Source organism: Pongo pygmaeus, chromosome 18 (assembly GCF_028885625.2).
Source record: "Pongo pygmaeus isolate AG05252 chromosome 18, NHGRI_mPonPyg2-v2.0_pri, whole genome shotgun sequence".
NCBI lineage: Eukaryota > Metazoa > Chordata > Mammalia > Primates > Hominidae > Pongo > Pongo pygmaeus.
Genome location: NC_072391.2, coordinates 82,444,962 through 82,467,808, shown reverse-complemented (window position 1 = coordinate 82,467,808; position 22,847 = coordinate 82,444,962). Strand labels below are relative to the sequence as shown.

The 22,847-nt window shown below is 54.1% G+C and overlaps 1 protein-coding gene across 2 annotated transcripts in view; it reads right to left on the bottom strand.

The window, feature by feature from the left end:
- GSE1 (Gse1 coiled-coil protein) overlaps positions 1-22,630 on the bottom strand; it is a 501,636-nt gene extending 479,006 nt beyond the window's left edge. For both annotated transcript variants that reach the window (XM_054452602.2, XM_054452603.2), the window contains exon 1: positions 20,308-22,630. In XM_054452602.2, coding sequence (XP_054308577.2) covers positions 20,308-22,593 — 2,286 coding nt within the window. In that variant the 5' untranslated portion in view covers positions 22,594-22,630. The remainder of the gene's footprint in view (positions 1-20,307) is intronic.
- Between the last annotated feature and the right edge of the window lie 217 nt (positions 22,631-22,847).

The following is a 22,847-nucleotide window of genomic DNA, read 5'->3' as shown; positions in this document are numbered from 1 at the left end:
GGAAAGATCAGCTGTCACTGCCTCTGGGCTGCTCAGGGAGCACTGCTCCTTCATTCCTCTCTGGACTTTCCAAAATTCCTACAGCAAGCATGGAATAATCATAAAAATGAAAGCTAACAAGGCCGGGCAGAATGGGGTTTCTTTTAGGGATGAATTTCTAAGATTAGACAGTGGTGATGGTTGTACAATTTTATGAATATACTAAAAACATTGAATTGTACACTTTAAAGGGCAAATTATATAATAAAGCTGCCACACTTTATATATGTGTGTGTTTATATATATGTTATATATATGTTATATATATAACATATATGTTTATAGATGTATATATTACATATATGTTTATAGATGTATATATTACATATATGTTTATAGATGTATATATTACATATGTTATAGATGTTATATATAACATATTGTTATATATGTTATATATAACATATGTTTATATATGTTATATATAACATATGTTTATATATGTTATATATAACATATGTTTATATATTATATATAACATATGTTTATATATGTTATATATATAACATATGTTTATATATGTTATATATATAACATATGTTTATATACGTTATATATAACATATGTTTATATGTTGTATATATAACATATGTTTATATGTTGTATATATAACATATGTTTATATGTTGTATATATAACATATGTTTATATGTTGTATATATAACATATGTTTATATGTTGTATATATAACATATGTTTATATGTTGTATATATTAACATATGTTTATATGTTGTATATATTAACATATGTTATATATATATGGGTTTTTTTGTTTGTTTGTTTTGAGATGGATTCTGGCTCTGTTGCCTAGGCTGGAGTGCAGTGGTGCAATCTTGGCTCACTGCAGCCTCTGCTTCCCAGGTTCAAGCAATTCTCCTGCCTCAGCCTCACAAGTAGCTGGGATTACAGGCATACAACACCACGCCCAGCTAATTTTTTGTATTTTTAGTAGAGACAGGGTTTCACCATGTTGGCCAGGCTGGTGTCGAACTCACCGCCTAAAGTGATCCACCCGCCTTGGCCTCCCAAAGTGCTGGGATTACAGGCATGAGCAAGACTCTGTAATCCTAAAATACATATATATTTTTAAAAGAATGGAACTGACACAGAAGCAGCTGTCAGTGGCTCTGACAGGACCCTGGGCCACCCTGGAGATGAAGGAGCAGTGGGTCTGCAGGATGCTGCTCAGCATCAGCCCCACCCTGGTGAGTCCCGCCCTTTGTGCCCTGGGCCAGGAATCCCACATAGGCTTGGCAGCTGGGGCTGACCTCCCATGGCCCCTCAAATTGCTAATGCGAAAATACCAGGATATCTATTGCCAGAGGGACAGTCTTGGCTGATGAAGCAGAAATTCCCAGGGCACTGGCATTCTGACAGCCTCTGACAGGCTAAGTTGTAGGCAAGTCCTCCGTATTGGTGGGCAAGTCCCTTTCCCTTCCTGGGCCTTGGAGTCTTGTTAAAGTGAAGACTGTTAGACTCGACTTCACCCAGTTCTGTGATTCTAAACAGACACTCATATTTGTTAAAAATACAAAGACAAGTGAAACTGGAATTTCAATCAAGGTTATGGATAAACCATACTTTGTAGCAAAAGCACAGAAGGTCACAAATACTTTAAATGGTGGATACTTTGTATAAGAAATGAAACGTAACATTATTAAATGCATATGCTCCAAATAACACAGCTACTAATATATGAGAGAGTCAGCAATTCTTTATGATCTGTGATTCTGAGATAAAGTAGTTCTCTTTTCTGCATTAAAAAATATTTCAGTTTAGTTATCTTTCTTACTTATCCAAGTTTTCATAAAATCCACTCAAGCCAAAGGACACACGATCTGGACTTCACCAATGTCCATCACAGGGGCAGGTGATAGAGAGAAATTGCTTTATCCTCCACTGGCTCAATGCACAGAGAGAAGATCAGGCTTGGGAAGTGTGCCCTTAGACCTAGATAACTTGGAACAGTCCCGGTGTTTTCATACACATTTCTTCTAGATTTGCAAAAACAGAACAAGATAGGTGACAAGTGCAAAAGATAAGACATCTCAAGCCCCCCTAAAAAACTGGTTCAAAAACTTTAAAGAGGTAAATCTCTAAAATATAAACCTTTTGGGAGATTAATAAAATTCCTATACTGGTTAAGAAAAGAGTAGGCACCAATATCAAGAATGAAAGAGGGGACATCTTTACAGAACCTACAAGCATTAGAAAGATAATAAAGAAATATTAAGAACAAAGTTATATCAACTAACTTGACTACCTAGACAAAATGAATAAGCTCTTTGAAAACAATAAATCACCAAAACTGACTTAAGAAGAAATAAACCTCATGGGAGAATTCTCATTGTCAGTATATCAAGACATTGGCCAAGTTTCCCATCTACTTAAGAAGGTAATTCAGAAAAAGATTACCAACTGGAACAGGTTTTTAAATGTGGACAAATCTGGTTTGTTTTGGCAGTGATGTCTCTTAGAACTTTTATTTACTGTGGTTTTTAAAGACATATACTTAATGCCATTTTTATTGTTTTTCCCTAACCTCCCATTTTCACTGAGACTTTGATCTTGCCAGCTGTGATTTTGCCAAGTGCAGTGCTTTTCAGGAATGCCACTCCCACAGCTGGCAAGGAATCACTGTGTACAATGCACAAAAGAAAAACAATAGAGGGTCAATGGGTAAAAATTCACATTTTAGCTATTTTTTCTATCTAGTTGGAGAAACAGGGCTTACACATGTGAGTCAATCAGAAGACAACATGAAGTCAAATAGAATGAAGTGCTAGGTTATTATCAAATGTCAAAAATGCTACATACAGGTAAGTGTCTAGGTCAGCCAGGAGAGGGAAGAGAAACTTCAGCTGGCAGGAGCCAGCAAAGAAGGCTCCTTGGAGCAGGAAAATAGGCAGAAATGTGAAAGAAAGAACATGTGTCAAGACTTAATGGTGGGAACAAGCTTGGCTCTTCAAGGAATGGTGAGGAATAGGCTTCCGGCAGCACTGGAGTGTGTGCAGGGAAATGTGTCTATAACAATGGCTGTTTACATTCTGGGAGTCACATGTCCCCCACAGCGAGTCTGATAAAAGCCATTGATCCTCTCTCCAGAAAATGCACATATGCACCAGATTTTACATTAAATTTTGAGGGTTAAGAAAGGTGAATGTAAGAACAGAGGTAGTGCTGAGAATGATGGATCTTTGTAAACTCCCCTCTTTTTTTTTTTTTTTTAAGATAGAGATAAGGTCCCACTCTAACACCCAGGCTGGAGTACAGTGGTGTGATCATAGCTCACTGCACCCTTGAACTCCTGGGCTCAAGTAATCCTCCTGCCTCAGCCTCCCCCGTATCTGGAACTATAGGGCATGCGACCACGTCTGGCTAATTTTTAATTTTTTTGTAGAGATGGCGTCTTGCTATGTTGCCCAGGCTAGTCTTGAACTCCTGGCCTCAAGTGATCCTGCTGCCTTAGCCTCCCGAAGTGCTGGGAACCACTGTGCCTGGCCTCCCCTAGCTCTTTCCCATAACCTGACCTAAAAAGTAGCCCTCCTGATTCACCTGGACTAAAAAGGTCTAGGTCCCTGTGTTTTTGAGGTCTAGGTGCCAGCTCTCCAGAACAGTGAGAACGGAGGAACAGAAGGGAAATAATAAATAGCAAAAGTAATAAGAGCCAACATTAATTGAGCACATACTATGTACTACAGCCTGTGACACACACTCTACTGTAATTCCCATATACAGATGAGGGAACAGGGCCCACAGAGAGACAGACGGTCAGGCAGCAGGTGCCCGCTGACTGCTGCCTAGTGCCCAGCAGCCCCGTGAAGGACCACGTGCCTGAATGCCCCTCCGTCTCTCAGATGAGCACTGGGAGCCCACGGGGTGTTGAGGGAGCCTGGATCCCACATACCCTCCAGCCACTCGCAGGTTTCCATCCCACTCCTGCCTCCCCTTGGATGACAGCGGCCACGGCCTGGCAGCCACTGTGAACAGGGCCCAGCACCCTGCAGGTGGTACCAAGGCCCATGGGAGACATGCCAGGAGCCTGGGAGCAGGGGTCCTGCTACAAGGCCAGGGTGGTCCAGGTGGGGGAAGGGAAGGGTTATCCTGAGGGTGAGGGGCACAGGCCCCCTCATTCCCAGGGCCTTTGAGTGGGGCCTCAGCTACCTCCCCCGCCTTTCCTCTGCCCCTAAATAACCATAGCAATCATTTCCCGAGTCTGGACCACAGGAAGGGCCCTCGGCTGTGGCTTCACGTGCTCCATGTCCCACAGTCCTGTGAGGTCGGTCCCAAGCCTGTCCCTGTGTGTGGGTGAGGAGCCCAAGGCCCAGAGAATGGAGTGACCTGCTGAGGCCACCCAGGTAGGAGCAGGTGGGGGCGAGGCCTGATGTCTGCATACCCTTAGCCAAACCACGCCATCTCCAGGTCAAGAGCAGACCAGCACAACTGTCCCTGAAGCCTGGGTTTCTCTGTCACAGGAAAGGGATGGTACCAGCGCTGGCCTCAGCTTCTTTTGTAAGGATGGCTGGAGAGCCAGGTGACACTGAGCAGGAATGGGCTTCGTCACGGGAAAAATTTGAGAAGCAAGTTTTTAACTCCTTCCTTCTCTTCCCCCAGAGCAGGGCTCTCAGCCCAGGAAGCGGGGGCCCCTGTGCTCCCTAGGGCCTTGGCCCAGCCTGAAGCTGCCCCCAGCACTGCCCAGCCTCGCTCCGTCCCTTCCACCAGCCAAGGCCCCTGAGCTGCGGGGCTGCCAGCTCTGCTGCTGCTGACACTGCATTCCGCTGGCCTGATTAAGGCCCTGGAGCTGCTGCAGCCAGAGTCACAAGGGATCCCATCATGCCTGCTAGGCCCCGAGCTCCGGGCACCCGGACACCACAGAGCCTGCCGGGCAGATGAGTCGCTCCCACTGGCCGGCTCCAGACCTGGAGGTGACAGAAGCAAGAGGCACCTCAAGGAGGACCACTCCCCAGAGACATCAAGCGTGGCTGCGTCACTTCACCAACTCCAGTGCTGGCCCAGCACATGCTCAGCAGGGCTGGCCTCGTCCGGACCCCACAAAATCACCCCGAGGGGCTGGTGGGAAAAGAGGAAGTCAACTTCCCTGGTACACCCATCAGAGGGTCCTGTTTACAGGGTCAATGAGGTAATGTCTTGTAATCGATACATGGCAACCATCGCTGCTATTTCCTTATCACCATCACCATCATCATCATCCTTACTGTATTTCACTGATTTCAAGACCTAGATTGTTTAGATTTTTTTGTTTTTTGTTGTTTTGATATAGGGTGTTACTCTGTCACCCAGGCTGGAGTGCAGTGGCATGATCATAGCTCACTGCAGCCTCAAACTTCTGAGCTCAGGCCATTCTCCCACCTGAGCCTCCTGACTAGCTGGGACCACAGACATGCGCCACCACACACGGCTAATTTTTTTTTTTTTTTTTTTTTTCTTGAGACAGAGTCTCACTCTGACGCCCAGGCTGGAGTGCAGTGGCGTGATCTCGGCTCACTGCAACCTCCGCCTCCCAGGTTCAAGCAATTCTCCTGCCTCAGCCTCTCTAGTAGCTGGGACTACAGGCACATGCCACCACACCCAGCTAATTTTTATGTTTTTAGTAGAGATGGGGTTTCACCATGTTGGCCAGGATGGTCTCAATCTCCTGACCTCATGATCCGCCTGCCTCGGCCTCCTAAAGTGCTGGGATTACAGGTGTGAGCCACCACGCCCGGACTTTTTTTTAATTATTTGTACATATGGGGTCTCACTATGTTGTTCAGGCTGGTCTCGAGCTCCTGGGCTCAAGCAATTCTCCTGCCTTGCCTCTCAAACTGCTGGGATTACAGACGTGAGCCACTGTACCCAGCCTGTTTTACAAGTTAATGTATCTGAAATGTGAAATCAGGACAAAATCTCACAATGGGTGGAGGGTCAGTCTCCCAAGGCAGCATCTTCTCAGGCCTAGGGGGACATAGAACAGTATCACTGGTGACTGTGGTCAGATGTCGCCGCCCGGCCCCTCGTGGTCTCTCACGCTGGCTTCCCTCTACTCTCGTCTGGCACACAGTAGGGCCTGTGAAACTGCTGACTGAACCCACCTATCACCCTGCTCAGGCCTCCGCATCCACAGCCCACGGCAGAGACACCCCTCACTGTGTCAATTTCCCCCATAAATATCTCCTAGATAACGGCCCTCCCAGCCCCCATAGGGCCCTCCAGAGTTTCCCAGAATGCCCCAGGGAGGGTTCAGACCATGGGCAGGAGGCCTGCTGCCAGCATGGAGCCCCTGAGGTGCTTCAGGCCACAGCCTGGCGAGGGCGAAGCACCAGGAAGTGGATTTGGCTGGGGTTCCCAAAAGCCCACACAGACCAGGGGAGCCAGAGACGGGGGACGTTTCTCCTGCTATCCAGAGAAATTCTTATAACATGTGAGTCCTGGGAAGATCTGGCCAATATGCTCAGAACCATCTCACCAAACAGGGAGATGGTGCCAGAAGCCCCAGAGCTAGAGCTTAGTGAGAAGTTTCCAGTGGGTATTCCAAGCGTGCTCAGCCCAGCTCCCTGCAGGCTGCAGGCCAGACGCTGTGCTCTGCATGGAGGTGACTTCTGGGGCTGCTGGGAGGTCCTCTGCCAAGGGCAGGCGGGGACACAGCTCTGGCCACCTGGCAATCATGACACCAGAAAGTCACTGGGAAGGAGCATCTCTCAGACCCATGGCCCCAAAGCGACTGTTGGAGTAGAGAAAACCTGTGTGCAGCTGGGCTGAGAAGGGAGCACTCTGCCCCTGGAGCTGACACCTGTGTGGCCTTGGGCAAGTCACTTTCCCTCTCCGAGCCTCAGAGACCTCAGTGTCCAGAGGTGAATAATTCAGATAAAAGAGGTGCCAAGACAAAGATGCTGCCAGATGGAGGAGCTGCATCATAGTGGAAACAGCACCAATTCATCCAAAAGACAAAACAACCACAAATGTGCCAAATCCACGATGAAAGACTGGACAAAACTAAAGGGACAAAAAGACAAATCCAAACTGTAGTAGATCTCAGCACTCTTTTCTTAGCAACGGATAGACAAAAAAAAAAAAAAAGGTAACGACCTAGACAATTTGAACACTGCTACCAAGCACCAATCTCTTCAAGTTAATTAATATGTAAAGAACCAAATACTGCTGTTTCCATATCCTTTTCAAGAGCTGTGGTCCCTTCTTCAAGAGAGTACACTTAAATATAAAAGGATTAAAGCCATACAGAGTACCTTCTCTGTTCACAGAATTAAATTAAAAATCAATAACCATAAGATATTAAGATAGTCCAATGTTTGGAAATTAAGCAACATACTTCTAAATAATCCATAGGTCAAAGAAAAAAAACACAAGGGAAATTGAAAAATATTTTAAATGAGATGAGAATGAGAAATGACTTATCACAAAGTGTGGGGTGCAGCTAAAGCAGTGTTTAGAGGAACATGCATAGCTTTAATTGCCTGTATTAAAGTGGAGATAATAATCCCTCCCATGCAGTATTTTAGAGAAAAGTAAAGGAGCTCTCATGGGGGAAAGAGGGAATCACATGGGGAATGCTTAGCAAATATGCCAGTGCCTGGCCCCCTTCTTAAGTATAATTTAGCAGGCATCATTGAGGTTAGAAATTTCTCTCTCCACATCCTGAGGGAAAACATGACTTTGCAGGTTCCCCTCTTTTCTCCTAGGGAATACAAGATCAAGAATTTGCCAGGCATGCAGGGGAAGGGGGAGTAGAGACATCAGAAGATGACACCAGCAGAGTCACTGGGGAGCCACAGGCGTTGGTTCCAAGACAAGGTAATAAACCAGAACCAGAAACAACAAAAAGGAAGAGAGGCCTGAGTCACAAATGGGGTCCAGAAGCCCTTCCCAAGACTCTTCCTGTTCCCCAGAACTCTCCAGGCAGAATTCTCAGAGCTGCAGAGGATCCTCAGAAGCCTGTCATTCCTTCCTGACACATCACAGGTGACGCCTGGCTTCTGAGGGAGTGAGTTCTCCATCCCTGGAAGGATTCAAGGGGAGACTGAAGACTCACTGGGGAATGATAAGTAAGGCCACAGAAACAAATATGAACAATTACCGAGTTTTTACTGGGAACTTGGTCTGTGCAGAACACGTCAACAGCTTTGTCTCACCCTCATGACGTCTCTGTGAAGAAAGTTCTAGAAAGGAGGCAAAGGGCAGTATCTGAGAGCCAGACTTTGGGTCAGACACACAGGGATCCCATGCCAGCTCTGCTACTCCCCAGCTCTGACCTTGGCACGTGTCTCCACCTCTCTGAGCCTCGGCCTGTACATCTGTAAAATGGGGATAATCATCCCTAAGGTGAAGGGGGGCATCCACGTAGGTGAGCCATCATTCCTGTCGCAGCTTTACAGCCAAGCCTAAGACAGGCCAGGCAACTTACCAAGTGTCACACAACAGAGAAGGACAAGTGCAAACATCTATCTGAGTCCAAATGGCCCCAAGGCATGGAGGACGGCCAGATCACCAAATCAGAAGGGACCCTTTGGGGTCACAGATGAGAACCCAGAGAACCACAGGGGTGAGGGCAGAGCAGGGAGGGGTCTGGGTGCTCTGGCTGTGGAACACCAGCCTCTCCAACCCCACCCTGCACCTTTCCTCCCCAGCCACTGTGCTCCCCTCCTTCCTGATGCAGCCCAGCTGGACTCCAGAGTCTGTGCCAAGTTGTGTCTTAAGACGGACACCCCTACGGCCAAGAGGAAACAGCGGCACAGGTGAGAGCTAGGCTGGCACACGGGCCCTGCCAGATTCACCTCCAGGCAAGAATGTGAGTGTGTGTGCATGAGTGTGCATGAATGAGAGAGGGTGTGTGGGAGTGTGTGTGCATACACATGTGTGTGAGGGCATGCGGGTGTACACATGCAAATGACTGTGCGGGTGTATGAGTGAGAATGTGGGGGTGAGGGGGTGAGGGTACAGGTGTACATGGAAGAGCACGCATGTGAGCGTGTGGGCACAGGTGTGAGAGAGTGTATGAGTGTGCACGTGAGTGATGTATGAATGCATGTGACCACATGTGCAACAGTGAGTGTGCATACAAATGTGTGGGTGGGTTTCCATGTGAACGTGTATGCATACAAGTGTGTGAGTGTGGTGCATGAGAAGGAGGTGCAAGGTGCGTGTGTGTGAGAGGGAGGCGGGTGTGCTGGGGTGTGTGGGTCAGAGGGGTGGTGGGGGCAAAACTACCTCACCTTGTGGATGCTGGGGGAGGAGGGGCTTCACTCCCATCTCGTGCAACCCCTCAACAATCCACTGTCCCTCCCACGCAAGCAGCCCCCAGCACGCCTGTTGGCTTGGCCTGACTTCCTTAAGACCTGCACTGCGCCAGGTTTTAAGCCCTAGAGAAAAGCCTGGTTCACCCTGTCACCTGCTGAGGGACAGGTGAGCAGCCAGCGTGCTCCAGGTTTCTCCCGTTAATGGGAAGTGCTCTTGGAGGAGGCATCCAGCAGTCACACCCCTGGGCGCTCAGAAAACAAGACCCCGCATTGACCCCAAACACTTACGAATCAGGAAGAAAATGCAGTTTCCAGAAGAAAAAGAGGTTGAGGTATGGGAGAAGCAGCAATCCCCCCTGCAGGGACCAGGCCACCTGGGGAGTGACACCTTGTCTGGGTGCTGCCTTCACCGTGGGGCTCACACGTGAGGCCACCTGAGGGCCAGGCCCGACCCTCCTCCCGTCCTCTGGAGCCTGCCCGGTTTCTCAGACAACAGAGCTGAAACCAGAGGCCATTCTGCATGCCCTGGGGTCCACCAGGTACATTCTGGCCTTCTGTACGAGGCTGATGGTGGGTATTATTCCCAGGATGGCACCTCCTCCTCCCACAGGAACCCAGACTACCCGGACTGCTGGCAGCGGGGGGTGGGGAGGGTGATGGAGGGCTTCCCAGGACCCCTCACTGTCCACCGTGCGTCCCCCATACTTGGTGTGAACAGCCTTGCTGGGGATGCCGCGCAGCCTGGAAGCAGAGCACGAAGCCACATTCTGGACGTTCCAGGGCTCCCTTGTCCAGAGGCTCCTAGGAAGTCGTACAATTGCACAAGAGAAAGAACAGTGTACAGCCGTGAGACAGTCCCTCTCAAAGGGCAAGGGCACGCCTGGAGGACATGCCAGCTCAAAGGGCCTGCAGATTCACAGAGCTGGCACTGCAGCTGTGGCAAGGCCCCGCCATGCTCTCGGGACATCCAGGCCTCAACCTATCCTGAGCTGCCATCCAGGTGCCTCCTGGCCTCCCTTTGCTGCTGGGTCTGGACCCCAGGACCCCTCCCAGCCCCATGGCCAGTCCTGTCGCATCTGGAAGTGTGGAGGCTCCACACCACTTTCCAGCTGCCGCCCTTATCACTGTCACTCCCCCACACAAGCCTCCTAGCCTGCAAACCTTCCCACCCGAAGCGGGAGCCTAGGTTGATGGGTCTGGAAAGGGGAATAAAACGCCGCAGCAGTGGTCAGCCCTCTGACCCTCTCCCTCCAGAACTGAGAGCCTTTCTGAAAGCTGATGCGAGAGACCACGGCGGCCTCCTCCTGTGCTAAATCAGGGGCAGGGCCGTGTGGAAGCCAGGCCCCCACCGGGGCTGCATCGCCTCCCAGAAGCACCCCTTAACTCCAGGGCGGGGGGAAAGGCTGAGGCAGTGGCGTTGGACTGGCCCCTCTCCCTCACCTCCCAGCCCTGCCAGTGACGGCTGCCACCTCCATGCCGAACTCTCTTAAGTTTCTGAGCCTTGGCCTCCTTATCTGAAAAGCGGGAATGATACCAACCGCCCATGGGGCCATTCACGCCCCCTCTGTGGTCCAAGGAGAAATGGGAAGACTTTAGGGAGGTGGGGAACTGGCACCCTGCCCAACGTCACCAAGTTAGCCAGTGTCAGTGTGGAGCCCAGATGAGACCCATGAGGATCCTGGGGCCAGCGGACCCCATGGGCAGCTGCAGAAGCCAGGGCTGACACCAGACACATGGCCCAGCGTTCACCGGCTCTAAGCTTTCCAAGTTCAACATCATGAAACACATGTTCTTTCTATATGTAAAATACGACACAATCTGAAAATGTCTTTAAAACATTGAAATGGTTCCTACAGTATAATAAATTGGCAGGCAGCATCCTGGCACACATTTAAAGAATAAAATCAGGACTTTTTAAGGTGACATCACTGGTACGTAAATTCCAGAAGAGGAAGCTTTTCTACATTCACCACTTAGTTAAACCCTAAGAACTCACCGGATACCCCTTCTCCAAGGAGGCTTCCTGACCCCATGTACCTTCATCTCCCTCCCAGCCTGCCTTCCCATTCAGGAGGGGTGTGATGAGCAGGGCAGAGTGCAGACGCTGGAGCCAGGCAGCCTGGGTGAGGATCCCGGCTCCGGCACTTCCCTGCTGTGTGACTTTGGGTGACTTAACCTCTCTGTGCCTCAGTTGCCTTGTCTATAAAAACAAATAAGCCCACTCATAAGACAGTGAGACAGTCACGTGGGGCAATGCAGGCAAAACTCTTAGGACACTGGCTGGCACCAGGTGCATGCTATCAATGCCGTCTGCTGCTGCCACTGGCACTGGCGTCGCCTTACAGCTCTCATCAGAGCCCGAGGGCTTGGGAGTGGAGGGCCGGAACCTAAATACCCTTTTCTGTGCCAACATATGACACTAATGATGGGCAGCATAGCGTGGCCTCGGTGGGCGACCTTTGAGGGGCCGCCTTTGGGCCCTGGGCTGCCTCCTCTCCCCAGCCCACTCTCGCCAAGTGGAAAGAGCTGCAGCAAGAGGCACCTGCCCCGGGCCCTGGTTTGGCAGGGCTGAATACCAACCCCGGCCTTTGTGCCACTCCAATGAGGTTCTGCATCTCTCGCAGGAAGCCCAATCCAGCAACCAATTTAATCAAGGGCTCCACGCCAGACAGGCCGGGCAGCAGAGCTTAAAACACGGCAGTCAGGGCAACCAGACCCCAGGCAGGGAACCTGGGAGCCACGGGCTCACAGAGCCAGGCCAGACCCCAACCGCCCAGGTCTTCCCTGCCCCACAGCCCCCTGCCAACACATGCAGAAAGACGAGATGGTTAGCGACTGTCAGCTGTGCAGGACCTAAGGGCTCAGCTAATAGTCTACCATCTACCATCTGCCCCCATTTTCCAGAGGGGAAAACTGAGACCCAGCCAGGGTAGAACATCTTGCCCAAGGCTGCTGTGAGTGTTGGGGCCATAACCCAGGGCTTCTGATGCCCAGGGTTGTGGCTGGAGCAAGCCAAAAGCCCCCAGAGCCAATGCAACCCCCTTCTCAATTCTTAGTACAGCTCCCCTCATCCCAGGGAGAACAAAAACGATCACCATCTTCAAACACAAATTCATTTTCTGGAGACCAGGACTAAGAGGATGGACTGCAGGCAGAAGTGATGAAACAGGGCTTCAAGGAGTCTCCAATATGACTTTTCCAAACCTAAGCCCTATCATGTCATTTGCCTGTTGAAAACCCCCAAAGGGAAAACGGTCCTCAAAGGGTTAAACCTCCAGTGACCCTAGGACGCAGCAACGTTATTCCCAGGCTCATACTCAAGAGAAATGAAGACATCTGTCCACACAAAACACTTGCCCATGCGTGTTCACAGCAGCATGATTCAGAGGAGCCGAAAAGCAGAAACAAGCTGATGTCCACAGTCTGATGATGGGGACCCAGAACATGGTCCATCCATACAACGGCGTTCTTAGCCACAAAACGGGATGAAGCTCTGATCCACGCAACACCACGGATGAACCCTGAAAACATGGCGCTGCGTGAAAGAAGCCAGTCACAAAAGGCACGTATTAGATGGTTCCACTCACAAGAGATGTCTAGAACGGGCAGATCCATAAAGACAGAGGGCAGACGAGTGGGTGCCCAGGTGGGTGGAGAAGGCGACGGGGATTGACTCCTGATGGGCACAGGGTCTCCTTTAGGGGTGATGGGAATGTTCTGGAACTGGACAGTCATGGTGGTGCATAACTTTGTGACTACACTAAAACTCACTGAATTGTATACTTTCAAAGGGTGACTTTTACGGTGTGTGAATTATATCACAATTAAAACAACAACAAAAACCACAATGCTTTCTCCAGGGCAGCCCCACAGTCCCTATTCCCACCCGACGGGTCCCCGCCCGCTGCTACGATGGACAGCGTACCCCTCATCCCTCCCTGCCCACACCCCCACACCTCCCTCCTCACCGTCCCTCAGTCCCACCTCAAGCCCCCGCCAGGACACTCCTCATTGTGCAGGCGGCAGGCCCCCGCCACCCCTCTGTCCGGCCACTCTGCTAGCCACCATCACTGCCAAGACCCTGCCTGGTTGCTCACTGCTGGGTCCTGGTGTCTAGAGCAGTGCCTGGGGCACAATGGGCACTCAGTAAAGACAGGCTGAAACCTGGAATAGCATCCTTTTCCCATGGCCTTCCAGAATAAATCCCAGACTCCTCAGCTGTGCCCACGATGCCGTCCGTCAGCAGTTCTCACTCTTGCACTTGAATCTTCTAGAAGCTTTAAAATACCATGGCCCGGGACCACCCCTCAGAGATCCTGATTTAACAGGCTGGGCGGCAGGGCCCTGTCGTTGGTATTTTTAAATTCAGATTGATTGACATTGATTCGAGTGTGCATCCAGGGATTCCAAACACCGCTGGGAATGCTGGTCCTGCCTACCCCTCGTGCCTGTCCCCTCTTCTGGCTCCATCGGAATGACTGTTCTCCAGCACAATAACCCCCCAGCATCCAGGCCTTAACACCTGCTCCTCTGCCAGGAGCACGTGGTCCCTACTTGGACTTGGCCGAATCCTTTTCAGTCTTCAGGACTCAGCTTAGATGTCACCTCCTCCAGGAAGCCTTCCCTGTGCACGCCTGTTTCTCACCCCGCCATAGGCTCTCAGCAGACCCTACCCTGACCTCAGCACAGAACTCAATGCACTGCATAGCCATGGCTGGACCTCTTCACTGGTCCCTCAACCTCTCATCGCCCACCAGCACCTTGAGGTCAGGGGATGCCTGATGTCATAGCAGGTGCCCAGAGCGCCAGATGCTCCCGGAGTGCCTGGCCCAGGGCAGACACACGTTGTTCAGTTAGTGGGTAGAACATGGGTGTGCTTCTCCAAGGTAGCCATGGATGAGCGTAGAGGCTCACACAGGGACAGGAGGCAGGACTGCAGGTCGTCCCTGATCCAGCACTGCCAGGGTATAGCGTTGTCTGAAAGTGATGGTCTGTGAGATTCTTCCTGACCCTAGCATGTTATTCTCCAAGGGACAGAACAGCATGGCGTTTTGGGGTCCCGGCATCATATACTAAATTTCAAACCAGGCCCCAAGATGAAGTCATGCTCCCGTTCCTAGCCTCACAGCACAGACTGCCAATAAATCACAAGACATTTTCCCAGAGAGTCCAGACATGGCCTCAGAACCCTTCTTAACACAGCATGAGATGGCGGAATGAGACACCACGTACACAATGCAAATCGCCTGTGACCTTTGCAGACCAGTCCTGTCGCTTTGACAGATGGGGAAACTGGATGAAGGTCGCCCAGTGAGGAGGGGCTCCTTCCACAACTGACCCCAAGAGTGTCCTACTTGGGGCTATGTGAAGTCAGGAGGCAAGTCCTGCAATGCTCTTCTCCGAGGACAGACATGGCATCTCTCTTCAGTGTCCCCACTAGAATGGGGACCTGAGGCGGAAGAGGGCCCTGAATTCTGGACGCGGGGTCTTCCCCAGCCAAGAAAATGTGCCCAGAAGCTATACATCCTTCAAAGACACTCCCAGCAGAGTTAACCTCACAAGGGTGAGATCCTGAGAGATCTAAGCAGAGGAGTAACCAGGAAGCTACGCAGACCCTGGCTCCTCCAGCCTCACCCCTTCCCCCTCCTGCTTCCAGGGGAGGCCGAGTTTTGAAGACCTTTCGCCTTCACTTCCTCCTTCCCCTGGTTTTCTCCGACTGCCTCCAGGTTTAGGAGGGGCACATCTGGAAAGCTCACTCCTCTGAGTTTGAGAAGGGCCTGGCTACTTTCCAGCTGCTGCCAAGCAGAGGGTGCCAGTGCCAGCCCCAGCCAGGCTGCCTCCTGTGGCACCTTCCAGAAGGTCCCCACTTCCAATCAGTCCTGACCAGGTGTTCCAGAGCCTGGGCCTCGGGAGGGGGGGCAGCCAGGCCCCCTGAGGAGCAGGGAACCGCATGGGCACAGATAGCCAGGAAGCATGGGAAACAGATGTGCACGTGGCCTGATGGGTGGGTGACGACAGACACTCTCTGCAGACCTCAGATGTCCCTGCAGAGAAGAAAGGTGGTTGCGGCAGCAACACCTGTTCTGGGCTCGGAGGCCACACTCGGGGGGCCTGGCCAGGGCATCCCCACAGTGAGAGGCTGGGGTATGGTTAGGTAAACAGCTGCATGGGCCATTAACCAGAATGCTCTCCGGACAGAGTCCTGGAAGCGGGAAGCGCGGCCCGCCCGCCAACTGGCTTGCAGGGAGAGCCAATCCATCATGCGGCAGACCCATCTTTGATGGGAGCTCTCCCAGCAACAGAAGGAAGGTGCCGCCTAAGACCTCAACAGATGGGCCACACCGGGGAAGCCAAGGCACGGGGCACCACTGCTCAGTGAGCAAAGAAACTCAGGGGTGCAGCCAAGGCAGCCAAGTGGGGCATCTCAGGGCCTCTGCCCCATGCAAGCTAACTCCTGCCTCTGAGATGTTCTAGAGGCTGTGGCAAGGAGGGGTGGGCACACACAGGAAATTAAGAGCCACTGCCCCACCTCCAGGCCATGGCCACCTCCACAACTGGAGACCCACAAGAGACAGAAAGGCAGGATTTGAGGAGGCCAGGTGGGAGGGTCACTTGAGCTTAGCAGACCAGCCAGGGCAGCAGAGTCTCTAGAAAACATTAAAAAATTAGCTTGGCGTGGTGGCGCACACCTATGGTCCCAGCTCCTCACAAGACTGGGGTGGGAGGTTTGCTTGAGCTCAGGAGGGGGAGGCTGCAGTGAGCGGATATTGTACCATTGCACTCCAGCCTGGGCAACAGAGTGAGACCCTGTCTCAAAACAAAAGCAGCAAACAAAAAGGCAAGACCAAGTAGAGGCTGGAGCACAGACTCAAGAGCTGGACTCAGGCCCGACGCTGGTCCTGGGGTCACTAGCTGAGTGACCTTGGACAAGTTGCTTAACCTCTCTGGACTTATTTCCTTATCTATGAAAAGGGAACAGTGGCACCTCCTGAAACCCGGCTGCGGCGAGGCTTCAGTATGTGTGAATACAGGTGAAGCGTGCATGCCTCCTGGAGGGTGAGAGGCACTCCATAAAGGTTATCACCCACATTATCACGTCCCCAAATGCCGCCCCCAGCATCCTGGCCAGCCTTGTTTCTAGCTCTGAAGGGAGGGACAGCAGTTCCCTATCCCAGCAGAAAGGCAGCAGGCAGAAGCTCCAACCTCAGAAACCCGGCGTCGCGCCAGCAGCACTTTACAGGGGCGGGGGGAAGGGAGCATTAACGCATCCGCACCCCCACTGTGAGCCAGGTGCTCTCACCCAGGCCGGCTCACTCGGTTCTGAGGCTCAGAGAGGGCAAGTTAGTCTTACCCAGCATCACACAGCCGACTCCCAGCAGCATGAAGATTGAAGCCAGGCTTGTCTTAAGGCAACCCTAGGGTCTTTCCAGGGTCTCACAGAGCTTCCTTGGGAGGCTTGCAGGGAAGGGTCTGTCCTTGGGGCAGGGATGCCCGGCCCAGAAGAGCAGGCTTCGGCCCTCCCCAGGCCACCCCAGACACAGCCCTGGCGAAGCAGGAGGCACGAGTCAGGTGCCTGCAGAATGTGGTGCTCTCTGGGGACCCGGGGCCCAGCTGGAGGGAAAAGTGCAAATCCTATCCAAAGCAGAAGGTGCAGGGGACACCCTCCTCCTCTTCTTTCTTTTTTCTTTTCTTCTCTTTATTTTTTTCATGTTTCCTCTTGTAGTGTTTTAAAGCTGATTCACTAATGCATGAACACGTCATAGAGAATAACTGAGGAGTCACAGGAAGCAGCACAGATCATGGTTCTGGGACATGCCACGTCCCCAGCTGAGTGGCTTCCCTGCAGCTAACTTCCAGTGCCCTCCTCATCCCACCTAAATTTTCAAACCACCCCCCAAAAGACAGATGGGAAGATGCACGTCAGGATCAAGATCTTGGGGGCTGGCATTAGGAAATGGACTTGGGGACAGCCCCTCTATCCCCTCCCCCTCCCCAGGGGGCTCACAGGCTTCTCCCCTGCCCAGAGCCCCAGCTCTCATTCCCAGCTCCTGCAAGCGCCACCTTTGCTGCCCATGCTCACCCTGGCACTGGGTCCTAAGTTTAATCTGCTCGGCTACTTCTCGGCACTTTGCTCTGCTGGAAGTGGCTCCTTCCCTCCACTCCTTGTGTGTGTCCCCCTCCCCCATGACACTGGAGGCTCTGTGCTTGCCACCAGATCCCCAGCATCTGGAACCGCGCCTGGCTCAGAGTTGGCGCTCCATAAATATTTGTTGAATGAATGGGAAGGAGGGGGAGGGAGGACGGAAAGCCAGAAGGCTGCATTTCCGGCATTCTCCCGGCTGTCAATCGTGCTTCCCTGGGAGCTGAGAGCTGAGGCTTCTCCTTTCCCTCCGTCCAGGGGAGCCTGAGACCCATCAGAGCTGTCCCCTCTGTGGGCAGACCTGCCCCAGCGGCCTCACCACCCACCTGGATTGCTGCCACCGCTGGGCCCTGAGCAGATCTCTTCTCAGTCCGTTCCACTTTCTTTCAAGAAATTGTTATTGCTCCCCTGAGCCTTCAGCTTCAAATCCAACCTCCTATTCCTGATTTCAAGGCCTGGAGTTCACTCCAACCTTATTTCCTCTCATCCCCAACAGGCACCTCCTGCCCACGGAGGCTGAACAGGTCACCCCTGCTTCTGCGCCTGTTTGCCTGCCTCATATTCCAACAGATCCTCCCTCTTTTCCGAGGCTTGACTCAAGCTCCACCTCCTCCAGGCAGTTGGTGGAAGAGGGTGTGGGGAGCAGAAGCAGGTTCAAAACCCACCTCAGATACCCACTGGCTGTGTGGCGTCTGACTTCTCTGACTCTTCGTTGACTCATTTATAAAATGAAATAAGAAGGCGTCAAGTGCCACAGTAAGGAGCAAATGCACTAACTTGTTCTAGGGAACAGAGCACACATCCACACCACATGAAACCTCGCCAAACCCATGCTGACCCCTTCTGGGCAGACACCAGCCTGCGTTCCTGTCCACACCAGACTACTCTCCACTCCGCCTTCCCAGCTGCCTGGGAAACAGCGGCTTCTTGTTTCCTGGAGTTCTTATCGCTCAAGGCCGACGGGCAGCATCCCATCAACTCCTGACACGTAAGCAAATCCACATGAGAAAATACATCAGAATTTGGATATTTTGCGGAAAACCCTGTGTTTGAGAATCTGCAGAGAGTTCTGACTGCCCCTTGAAACACCACTGCCAGGTGTAAAACTGGCACCCAGCCTGCAAGCCAGCATCTTGCACATAGAACCGACCCACATCCAAGAAGAATTTGCTCCTATGCGCCAGGGTGGTGGACGTGAGGGTCCCACCATATGTCAAGCACCTGACCCTCTGGGGGAACTTACACTTCCCCCAATCCATTGAACTCTCACCATGTCCCTACAAAGCAGGTGGTACGTTTCTACTTCTCAACCAAGGAACTGACATTCCACCAGGATTAGAAACTAACTCACAGGTACTTAGCAAGAGAAAGGGCAGAATTTCAAAATCTGCCTCAGATACCTACTGACTGAGTGTTGTCTGACTTCTCTGAGTCTTGGTGGACTCATCTATAAATGAGATTTCGAGAAGGCCTCGCAGCGCCATGGTAAGGAACAAATGAACTGGGGTCAGTCTTGCTCCAAAACTTGTTCTCTTCTGCCAGTTTCAGCCCTTTTGGGAACTGCAGCTCTTCTGATTCCCATAGGCTGCACTGCTATACGCCGAAGAGGAGAGCTTCAGCATCTGTGACGGGAGACGATGTGCTCGTCCAATTAAAATGAGAGACCATCCCACCAAAGCCACAAAGACAGCTTCAAAGTCCAAAGCTGTCATCGGTAGAAAAGGAAATCTGAGTAGAGCATGAAGACGGGGGCCGCGTATCGGGGGAGAGGTGGGCAAATCATGGCAGAGCACACTTCCCGGGTGCAGCCACTATAAGTGAACATGTCCCCCAGATAGCCCACCTCCGTGCCCCACACGTGCAGGTGGGAGGCAGGATCAGGAAGCTTTCAAAGGGTGGAATGACCCTCTCTGAACAGGACAGCGCCACCTTTCCCATCCACTCGTCCCTCTGCCCACACATGGCCAGCAGCTGCCACTACAGGCGTTTGATTAAAACAAGTCGCACTGACTGTTTATGGCAGAAATGAGGATCCACGCCCCGGTGGCCGGGATGGTGACTGCCACTCACAGACGCCTACATCTACCTCCCGAGACCCACCGGGGGCAGTTCCTGCTTGGGCCCTTGCAAAGCCAGATCCCAAATTAACTGAGCCCTGTCTGGCTCCTCGCGGGCGGGCAGCGGGAAGGCAGGCGCCTTATAAACAGGGAGAGTGCCAGGCCTCCCGTCTGCCTCCTGCACAGCTGACTTGCAGAGAAGAAAGACTCTCTTCCCGCTGGGGGAAAAGTCTGTTTAGGCCACTGTCCCTCAAATTCCACACCCCCATGTCTGGAACCCTGTTTCCCTCCTCCGTAAAGCAAGCACAGTCTCAAAGGAACAGTGTGAACTTAGGTGGAAAACTCTGGAAAAGCCAAGCCACGCGGGAGCTAGAACGGAGAAGAACTTCCACCTCTGATGTGTTTCAAACCGGGTGAGCACAGAGACCTCTCCGTGACCCGCACGGCTGGACTAATTACCAATGTTATCAGGCGGATGACAGACATGCCCCGAACTTCCTCTGTTTGATAGATCCCACTGCAAACACACCCAAGTTCAGGCCCGTGCCTGCTGTTCTCAGCAGTGCCCTATTCTTCCCTAAGACCACTCCTGATCCCCACTCCTCTGACCCCTGCCCCATGCCTCCAAGGTCAGCCAGGCCAACGTACCCACGAAGCACCAGCCCAGTGACTCAGGGAGGGTACCTCCCCCGGAACACCCCGCACAGAACCAGTGAAAACTCCTCCTTCAGAGTTTTTCTGAGGAACAGAAAACATCTCTCCCTTCCCTGCATGGATTTTGGAGGAAGCGTCTAAGATGAGATGAAAACTGCTGCTTACCTTCGTCGCTGCTGCCACTGGGGAGCTCCAGCTCATGGGTCCCTGGCGGGCGAGCCCTTGGCCCGCACACACCAGGGTCCCACACTCCACGCAAGCGCCAATGATCAGCTGCTGTCCGTCATCCACCAACAGGCTGTGGCTTGCTCGCAGGGTGTATAGGAACAGGGGCAGCCGGGCCACCCGCACGGACTTCAGCCCCAGACACCGTTTCTTCTCCTGCTGACAAAAGAAGCACACGAACGTCTCCACCTGGTACTGCCGGGACCAGGCGCTGACAGCGTGGTGGGAGCTGCGGGCCTCATGCTGCAGCCACTGGGCCAGCAGGTCATGGTAGCAGAGCACACAGGTAGCCACCAGGCCGGTGGAGTCCACAGGCCTGGCACGAGGGGCAGGCGGGTACACGGTGAGGAAGGGGAAGAAGGGCTCCTTCTCGCCCAAGCGGCTGGCAGGGTTCACGTTGAGCTGGAACTCCTTCCCGGGGCCCAGCTCAGCCCCACAGATGTAGCAGATGGACACGGGGCCGCCCTGGGCCGACGCCGGCAGCTCGGAGAGGGCAGGGTCGGAGGCGGAGAAGGCCTGGTGGTACCTGCCCAGGAAGCCCTGCACGGAGGTGATGAGCTCCTCATTCTGGCAGGCCCGGTACAGGGCCCAGACATCCTCCAGGACGCTGAAGCACTTGGGGCAGCTGCGGACTTCACAGCGCTTGTTGGGGCCCTGGGCGTTGGGCGGGCAGGGCAGGAGGCTAAGGAAGGGGAAATGCATGGCGCTCCTGGCGTTGCCGTTGAGGATCCTGGAGGGGACCGCCCGGGCATCCGGGGTACAGTCCTCCCCACAGAGGTAGCAGGCCTCTCGCAGGGTCCCGGAGGGCAGGCCCTCTTCCCTCGGGAGCCTCCTGCCCTTGGAGGCCATGCCGGGGGCGTGGCTGTCCAGGGGCACCACATAGAGTCGCTGCAGGACCGGCACGTTGGCCAGCTCGAAGCTCTGCCACTGCTGCGTGAGGGAGGAGAAGCAGCTGGCGCACACCAGGGTACTGCCGCCCTCGCTGATGGGCTGTGCCCCTGGGGGCGGGCTGTGCAGCCACAGGAAGGGGAAGAACGGGGCCTGAGCCAGCTTCTCCTGCTTCTGCACGTGCACCTGGTGGTGCGAGGCCGGGGACAGCGGGGCCCCGCAGATGTAGCAGCAAAGGCCTTCTGCTGGTGCCGCCCGGCTGTCCGGGAGAGTCCGGGGGACACGGCCACTGTTCTCTTTCTCTTTGGGGTTGCAGACGCCTGGGAAAGGCTGTTCCTTGTGGTCCTCTTCCCCACTCGTGATGTTGATGTCACTGTCCTCGGAGGTGCAGAAGCCCCGGAGGGTCTCCCCCAGCGGCCTGCTCTCCAGGGTCTTAGTGGTTCTGCCAGAGGGAGGCCCTTTCATGCCGTCTGCAGGGGCCTCTTGGACAGGAGGGCCTTGCCAAGGATCCTGAATGCCCCTCAGGACGCTGGCCCGGGCCTCGGGAACCCAGTGCCTCCCAACCCCCTTCCGCCGGCGCCTAACCCCGGCCTCGGGCTCCCCATCCGCGTGGGCCTTCGCGGGGAGCCCCTCCTCCTCCGCGCGCCCCTGCGCCGAGGCCTCTGCGCCCTGTCCCGGAGCGGGTCCCGGAGCCGGCCTCCACTCCTGGCCGGGCCCCCCGCGAGGCCCTGGCCCTGGGGCCCCGTCGTGGTGGGGGCTGGCGGCGTCCCGCGCGGGCGGGTCGGGCTCGGAAAGAGGGTCGGTGTCCGACAGCTCCGACAGGTCGGAGTCTCGCGTCTCCTCCGCGGCCCCGCGCAGCCGGGGGCCGCCACCGTCGTCCTCGTCGTCGTCGCCGGTGGCGCTGCCCAGCGCGTAGGCGACGTTCCACTCGCGGGGGGCCCCGGCGCCGCCACGGCGGCCGCCTGCGCCCGCGTCGCACTGGTGGGGCCGCTTGAGCCAGTACATGCGCTTGTCCACCGGCGTGCGGGCGCGCTCGAAGGCGGCCCACTGCTCGCCCAGGAAGCAGCGGCACACGGCGCACACCAACACGCAGCCGTCGGCCGGGGACAGCTCGCGCGCGCCGGGCGCCGGCTCCTGCTGCTGCAGGAACGGGAAGAAGGGCTGCGCCGGGGTCCCCGCGCCCGCCGCCGGCTGCTTCACCTGCAGCTTCAGCTCCTTGCCGCGCCCGATGCCGCCGCCGCAGATGAAGCAGGAGAGCGGCGCGCCGCCCGCCGCCCGCTCGCCCACGGCTGCCATGAGCCGCTGCTTGCGGGAGACCGGGGCCGGCCGCCCGCTCATGGCCGCGCCGCGCCGCCCGCCCGGGCCCCCGCGCGCCCCGGGCAGCCCTCAGCTCCCGCCCGCGCCGCCGCCGCCGCGCCCAACTTGGAGCATGTGTGCGCGCCGCAAAGTTTGGCGGCGGGCGGCCGGCGCGGGCGCGGGCGCACGGCCCCTCGCAGCGGCGCCCCCCCGGGCCTGCCGAGACCCCCCCGGCGGCGGCGCGGGCCGAGGCGGCGCCGCGGCGAGCGCGCCCGGAACGCAGCGGCGGCGGCGGC